General features: G+C 48.1%; 1 protein-coding gene across 1 annotated transcript in view; it reads right to left on the bottom strand.

The window, feature by feature from the left end:
* The window catches only part of Slc51a (solute carrier family 51 alpha subunit), a 13,309-nt gene extending 8,583 nt beyond the window's left edge, over positions 1-4,726 (bottom strand). The window contains exons 1-2 of the mRNA XM_021209223.1: positions 4,342-4,726; positions 3,288-3,382 (exon numbers count right to left, since the gene is read on the bottom strand). Of these exons, the coding sequence (XP_021064882.1) occupies positions 3,288-3,382; positions 4,342-4,379 (133 nt within the window). The 5' untranslated portion in view covers positions 4,380-4,726. The remainder of the gene's footprint in view (positions 1-3,287; positions 3,383-4,341) is intronic.
* Positions 4,727-8,196: the final 3,470 nt, after the last annotated feature.

The raw sequence follows: 8,196 nt of genomic DNA on the forward strand, positions 1-8,196 counted from the left end.
CTCTGCTGTGCTCTTCTCTGCTGTGCTCTGCTTTGCTGTGCTCTGCTTTGCTGTGTTCTGCTCTGCTGTGCTGTGCTGTGCTGTCCTGTGCTCTGCTCTGCTCTGCTCTGCTCTGCTCTGCTCTGCTCTGCTGTGCTGTGCTGTGCTGTGCTGTGCTGTGCTCTGCTGTGCTCTGCTGTGCTGTGCTGTGCCGTGCTCTGCTCTGCTCTGTCCTATCTTGCACACTAGGCAGGGACTCTACCACTGAGATAAACTGCTGCACACTTCTTTAAAGAAACTTTTAAGACAGAATCTAAGTTGCCCAGACTGGCCTAGAACTTACAAGTCTCCTGCCTCAGCCTCCTGAGTAGCCAAGATGACACACCTGAATTACTGAGCCCATATATGCTTCTTTTATGGAATATTTAGCTGTATATATGAGTCCCACCCCATGACCAATTTTTTGTTGGCTCAAGGTTTAAAAATACCCTTTCTGTGTCTGTGTATTAGAGCTTTGACTTTGTTTATGGTACCTTTTGTTTTCTATACAGCAAACAAACAAAAAGAAAAAGAAAAAACTCCTGTGTTTGCCTCATATAGTTAATGCTTGTGATTGCAACTGATTATGCTCATGATTGTGCTTTCCAGTGTGCCTGTGTGGTTGTGTGTACAAATGTGTGTGTGCATGCACCTGTTCATGTGAGCCTGTGTGTGCAAGTGTGTCTGTGTGTGCATACCTGTGTGCATGTGTACACTCACATGTGCATGTATGTGTGCCTGTGCAAATGTGTGTGCACTCGAATGTACATGTGCGTTTGCATGTGTGCACACATGTGTGTCTGTGTGCATGTCTCCTCCCCCCCTCTTGTATGTGTACATACATTCATGTGATTGTGGCTGCACATGCCAAGGTACAAAAGTGAAGCTGAGAAGACACCTTTCATGAGTCAGTTCTCTCCCTGGTTTGAGGTAGGGTCTCTCCTGTCCCTGCTGTGGCACCACTGGCTCCAGGTTAACTGGTGGGTGAACTGCCAAGCCCGTGTCCTTCCTCCCCTCCCATCTACAGCAGAAGTGTGCCGTGACTCCAGACACATGCCTTCTCATCAGCCTTTTTATGTTTGTAACACGGGTCCTGGGAATCAAACTCAGGTCTTCAGGCTTGGGCCACAAGCACTCCCCCACCCCTGCTGAGCCATCTCATGGCCCTTTCTTAAATAGGAAATGATTTGCTGTTTCTAATCATACAGACAATTTCTAATTTTTCTTTATAAAAAAAGTTTGCATTTTATATCACCTTAATCTGACCAAGTTAAAGCTAATTTCCCAGGGAGGTATTTCCTTGGGGGTAGCTGCTGTCTGGTACCTCTTCCTAGGAGCCCACACCACAGCACCCTTCTGTGTGGACCCTCACGGAAGTCTGGCTGCCTGCAGAGACCCTGTCTCAAAAACAACCGAAATAAATGAATGAGTGAGAGGAGGAGGAGGAGGAGCTAGAAGGAGCCTCCTTCTTCCTCTCTGAGTCCTCTGCCTGTAATTGCCACTGCTCAGAATCATACTCTCCTGTCTAAATATTTACCAGGGCTCCTGCTCCTTGGGTTGGCTGTGTTTTCCATGTCTTTCTTTCCTGTTGTCCTGGCTTAGCCTCTGCTTTCTCCAGCTAAATAGGGTCAACAACCGCACTGTCTTCTCCCTGCTTCTCCGAGGTTCCCCTCTCTCCCCAGGTCATTCTGATTACTGATTAATGGTCCTTGAACACTCCATTCAGCCCTTCCCACTCTTACAGCTCGAATTAGTGCCTGTCTTGAGGATAAAGTACAACCCTCGGGTTCGACCCCATTCAGGCCCCACCTCACCTGCCCAGCCCTCAATTACCTCAAGCTCCTCCACAAGTAACCTTTGACCTTGCCAGATTTAGCTTTTCAGTGTAGGGACCCCACTGGTTCATTCCATCTCCACCCCGACCCCAGGAATGCCCATCACCTACTCTGCACTACCCAGCTCTCTCCTGCTCCAGCCTCACCAGGCAGCCTGCTTGACCTTGACTATGAGACCTGAGGAGTTAACCTGATTCCGAATCCTCTCGGGTTCTACCTGCACATGTAGTGGCAAGGTGACATGAGAATCAGCATCGTGTGACACAAGGCTTCAGAGCCCGAGTCCCACTGACACTTTTGAGTTTAAGGTCTGAACTGTAGAATGCTGTGCTGTGACCAGCAAGTGGTTTAGTGGCCTCCTTGGCCCCTACATATTAGATGTTAAGGACAGCCAACTGCCAGGTAATGGTGGCACACTCCTTTAATCCCAGCACTTGGGAGGCAGAGGCAGGCGGATTTCTGAGTTTGAGGCCAGCCTGGTCTACAGAGTGAATTCCAGGACAGCTGGGGCTACACAGAGAAACCCTGTCTTGAAAAAAGAAAGCAAAAACAAACAAAGGACAGGCAACCTCCAGTGTGGTCACTCAAACATGCCAGATACCTCCTGGGCTGTGAACTGCTGGTTTAAGATGATGTTTGTCCTGCTAGCTCTATTCTCGAAATAGAAGGTGCTTTGGAGCTAGATGTAGCAGCCACTTGCTGGCATGTGCTACAGAGTGCCACTAGGTATCTCTGGACATCAGCAGTTGAAAGCAGTCTGACTCAGAGCATCTGAAACAGAGCTATCCTTAGCCCAAGAACCTGGCGACATCTGTTTCCTACTGCACATAACCACACCCCCTTGCTTAGAAGGAATCTATTCTGGAAGGAGTCACCAAGAGTCTCACATCGCAGAAATAGTTAACCAGGGTGTAGGAGACAAAATAAAACTGGCCTGAGAGTTTTCCCTCCTAGAAGCACACGCGGTCACTTTGCTCTCAATAGTTTGGAGACCCAGTGAATGAACTCAATTCCACCCCGTGCCTTCCACTTTCAAACGCAGTTCCACAGTTCCATACTGGGAAGATAAGGTTTCAGGTTTCTGCCATGCTGTGAGCTATCTTAGGGACCATGTGCACACTCCAAGGGAACTCCGGGGCTTGGGTTATTTGGTACCATCTTGAAAGTTGAGAACACAAATAAATGTCCCAGATCTCAGGGTCACAAGTTTGAATGTATCTTGAGACTGGAGTGAGTGGAGGCTCAGCCTCAGGTTTGTCTCCTGGGATAGAGTCTCATGCCTCATTGTGGCCCATTGTTGCCTTGGGCAAGTTGCCCTTCTCCAAGGCCTTGGCCATTTTGAACACCACGCTGGCCACCCAGATGAGAGCCAGCTTTTCTCAGCTCCCCTAGATGTCCTGGCTTCCAGCTCCTCTAGGGGGCCCCCTGACTCACCTCTCAGGAGTTGGGCTGCCGTGGGAGGGTGAGAGAAGCAGGCAGGGGAAATGCTGTAATTGGTTTCCAGAAGTTCCAGGAGTTCTGCTGTGTACCTGGAGAGACACGGGTCTGCTCAGAAGCAGGCAGCGGGGGAAGAGCTGTGGCAGACTGCACAGTAAGCATTTAGTCCATCTCAGAGACTCCTGAATGCAAGGAGATAGTGCACTGTTTCTCAAGGCTCTGGAGAACTGGCTTGGGCTGGAGTATAAAACGCAGTTAGCCAGGGGCAGCTCCATCAGGGCAGTAGTTCAGCTGGCCAGGGAGGACAAGCAAGGGAAAGAGAAGATTCTTAGCAGGCGTGGTAACGCAGAGGCTGAGGCAGGAGGATCTTAGTTTGAGGCCAGCTTTAACTGTACAAGGACATGGTAAGACTGTCAGAAGAAGAAAAAAAGAAAGAAAGAAAAGAAGAAAGAAAGGAAAAAGAAAAAGAACAAAGTAAGCTGGACTGTGGTTAAAAAAAAAAAAAAAAAAAGCTTTGGCTCCAGCACTTAGGAGGCAGAAGCAGGCGGATCTCTGAATCTGAGGCCAGCCTGGTCTACAGAGTGAGTTCCAGGACAGCTGAGGTTACATAAAAAAAGAAAGGAAGAAAGGAAGGAAGAAGGAAGGAAGGGAAAAGAAAAAGAAAAGAAAAGAAAAGAAAAGAAAAGAAAAGAAAAGAAAAGAAAAGAAAAGAAAAGAAAAGGTAATCCTGTAGTATCAAGATGGGCCTGCCCTCTGTTGGTCGAGGCCTCTGTGCCTGTCAAGGATCGCCTTCTGCAGCCCTAATCTCTGTAATCTTTTCCTGCCCATGTTCAGAGACAGTAGACAGCCCTGAAGTGGCCACACATGACCCAACCCCACAGCTTCCCTGAGGCTCAAGGGGACTGTCAGACAGATTTCAATCTTATCTTGTTTGGAGTGCTCAAAGTCAAAGGCCCAGTGAGCGAGTCAGGGAGGCACAGGCCAGAGCCTAGGGGTTGCTGCTGCTTCTTAACAGCTGGCTCCCAGCCCAAGACCTGCTACCCGTCCTTACCTGGGGTCAAGTTTGATATGAGTCCTGCCTGGCTCCATCCTTCTTTTCTCTCAGGCAGACGCTGAGGACGAGGAGGGTCAGGCAGGGACAGCCACTGAGGGGTGACGTGTCCGGTATTGAGGCTCTCAGAGCCTTGTTCGCTGGGGAAGGCTAAACGGTAAGTGGAGCCTCCACGCCTGTTTCTTTACCTCCTCAAGCCTTCAGTGTCAAGCTTTTTATCTCAGAGTTCATCCCTGAGGAATTTGATCCTCTGTGCTGTGCCCCGTCTCCTGACTCCTCCCCACAGCTTAGGGCGTGGTCCCTTCCACCACTTTCAGACAAATGCCTTTGATCACGGCCTTGAAGCTGAATTACCCAACCCTTCCTTCCAACTTCACGCTCCCTTAAGGGGCCCTCTAAGGCTCACTGGACCCAAGAAAAAATTCCCCGCTAGGTCGAGAAAAGAAGGACAAAGTCCTCACTTGATCCAGCGGAGGAAGCACAGACTCTGGTCCCTTGGAAGTGGGGAGACCCCGGGATGAGGTCTTTCTGGGTCAGAGTCTGGTTGAGCTCGTGGTGGGGGTGGCTGGCTGAAAAGGCCAAGGCGGCCTGTGTACCTCTGTTGCTGCTGGGTTGAGAAGGGACTTAGCTACATAGCTGGACCTGAAGACCAAGCCAAGTGGGGGCTGCGTAGCATCTAAGTGTCAGAGCTGTGAGGTGAGATTTCTGATCACTTTGACAGGACTTTCTTTCTTTCTTTCTTTCTTTCTTTCTTTCTTTCTTTCTTTCTTTCTTTCTTTCTTTCTTTCTTTCTTTCTTTTTGGTTCTTTGAGACAGGGTTTCTCTGTGTATCCCTGGCTGTCCTGGAACACACTCTGTAGACTAGGCTGGCCTCAAACTCAGAAATCCATCTGCCTCTGCCTCCCAAGTGCTGGGATTAAAGGTGCATGCCACCACTGCCCTGCAACAGGGCTTCATTTAAAAAGCCAAATTGGGGCTTGGCCAGTAAGCACTCACCCACCAAAGGAAAAGATCTGGCTTTAATCCCTAGCTCAGTTTGGGAGGGTAAGCTTGAAATCGCACACCTGGGGCAGTGGGGATGGATAGGTTTCTGGGCCCTGCTGGCCTGCCAGGCTAGCCTAATTGGTGAGCTCCTAGTTCAGTGAGAGACCCCACAGTGTGAATGAGCAGAGACGGATGCACCAGGGTAAAGGGGACTCGGCTGCGGAGGTTCAGTGGGAGATTTTAGGGAGTGAGATCAGGGCCTTGGGAGCACTGAGACCTTAGACAGTTTACCATGTCTCTTGAGTCCCGAAGTTTACCCTGTGTACCAAGCACAGCTCTTAGGACAAGGCAATAAAATGCCAGGAGTGCAGGTCTCAGGGGCCCAGCTACCTCATTCCTGAGGTGGAGGGAAGGGCAGGAGAGGAAGCTAAGGATGCTGCTGCTGAAGGTCAGTGGCCTCAGCCACACCTCAGAGGCACAAGCTGACTCAAGCCACTTCCGCTGGCATGTCCTTCAGGTCATTCATCTGAGGCTGCTGAGAAGCCTTGAGCTGACGCTACTCACGGCCCTGGACTTTAGACTTTCCTGGAAGAGATAATTCTCTAAACCGGAGGGCAGGAGGGAGCTGGGAGGGGCAAGGCCAGAGACCCCAAGGGAGATGGTACAGCATCCTAGAGGATGCTCCTGTCCTACCCAATGTCTAAGTAGCTGTTCCTTTACAGTGTCTCCATCAGGTCAGGCCAGGGTCCTAGCTCTGCTCACCAAGGCTCCACAACTAGAAGGGTCCAGCGGGGCCAGGCAAATTCTTCTCTTGGGCACCCTGGACTGCCAGCTACCAGCCATACATTTAGAACTAATAAGAACCAATCAACCTTGATTTATTTTTTTGTAATAATTTAAGTTAGCATATGTTCATTGTATAAAATAATGGCTTCATTGTGCTATTTCATTTTTAGCTTGGAGGCCAGCCTAAGCTACAGAATAAAATCCTATCTTTACATTGATAAACAAACAAAATGGTAAAAAAAAAAAAAAAATCCCTACACATTGAACTATCTCATGTGGTATTTCTTTTTTATGGTGGCCTGCTTAGCACTTACCTGGCAGAACACTATCAAATTAGTTAAGGCCTATTGGTAGTGTAATGTAGTCAAGGTCTATTGATAGTGTAGTGTGCAGTCCTAGAACTCACTTTGTAGACCAGGCTGGCCTCGATTTCAGAAATTCACCTGCCTCTGCCTCCCAAATGCTGGGATTAAAGGCATGTGCCACCATGCCTGGCTTGATTGGCCGCTTTTTTAATCCCCTAAATCTCCCAACCTTTATTTCTTCTAAGAATTCTAAACCTTGTCCACCGACGGACACTGAGATTTCACTGTTCTGAGTAATATTGTTCTGAGAGCAGAGAGCACACAGGCATCTCTTTTAGACTGTTCAGAGTTGCTTGCCTACAGACCCTGCTATGGGTTTGCTCAGGCAACCAGTACTTCTATTCTTATTTTTATTTTTTAAGATTTATTTATTTAAAAAATTAAAAAAAAAAAAGAGGAAAAAAAACAAAAACAAAAAAAAAGAAAAAAAAGATTTATTTATTTATCTTATGTATGTGAGTACACTATAGCTGTACAGATGGTTGTGAGCCTTCATGTACCTGCTGGGAACTGAATTCAGGACTCTGCTCACTCCGGCCTTGCTCTCCCAGGCCCAAAGATTTATTATTATATCTAAGTGTACTAAGTGTAGCTGTCTTCAGATACACCAGAAGAGGGCATGAGATTTCATTACTGATGGTTGTGAGCCACCATGTGGCATCACATAAGCCAGGTGCAGTGTTGCACACCTGTAACACCAGCATTTGCAAGGTACACGTGGGAGGATGAGAAGCCCAAAGTCATTCTTGGTTCAATACTGACTTGGAAACAGCTGGGGGTCCATGAGATCTTGTCTTGGATGAAAAGAGAAAAGGGGAAAAGGAAAAGCACTGATGGATAAACTAGTTGGAGACTAGAGCTATCCTAATGATGTCTAGTCTTCTAACCGTCAACATAGGATCATTACTAACTTAGGTCTTCTTTGTCTTTTTCAATCGTACTTTGTATTTTTCTGCGCATAAGAATCATACTTCCAACTGGGTGGTGGTAGACTGCCTTTAATCCCAGCACTCAGGAGGCAGAGACAGAGGCAGAGGCAGAGGTGGAGGCAAAGGCAAAGGCAGAGGTGGAGGCAGAGGTGGAGGCAGGTGGATCTGTATATTTGAGGACAGCCTGGTCTACAAAGTGGGTTCCAGGACAGCCAGGGGCTGCACAGAGAAACCCTGTCTTGAAAAACCAACCAAACAAACACAAAAACTCAATCATGTTTCCTTTTGAATTTTCAATAGTTTAAAAGTACAATAAACTGCCTGTTACATGCCCATGGGAGGTGATTTTTTTTATTAGATATTTTCTTTATTTACATTTCAAATGTTATACCCTTTCCTAGTTTTCCCTTCGAAAATCCCCTACCCGCTCCCCTCTCCCCCTGCTCCCCAACCCACTCCCATTCCCAGCCCTGGCATTCCCCTATACTGGGGCAAAGAACCTTCACAGGACCTAGGGCCTCTCCTCCTATTGATGACTGACTAGGCCATCCTCATCTATATATACAGCTAGAGCCACATGTCCCACCATGTATTTTCTTTGATTGGTGGTTTAGTTCCAAGGAGCTCTGGGGGTACTGATTAGTTCATATTGATGTTCCTCCTATGGGGCTTCAGACCCCTTCAGCTCCTTGGCTACTTTCTCTAGCTCCTTCATTGGGGACCTTGTGCTCTGTCCAATGGATGATTGTGAGCATCCACATCTGTATTTGCCAGGCACTGACTAAGGCCCT

Source organism: Mus pahari, chromosome 12 (assembly GCF_900095145.1).
Source record: "Mus pahari chromosome 12, PAHARI_EIJ_v1.1, whole genome shotgun sequence".
NCBI lineage: Eukaryota > Metazoa > Chordata > Mammalia > Rodentia > Muridae > Mus > Mus pahari.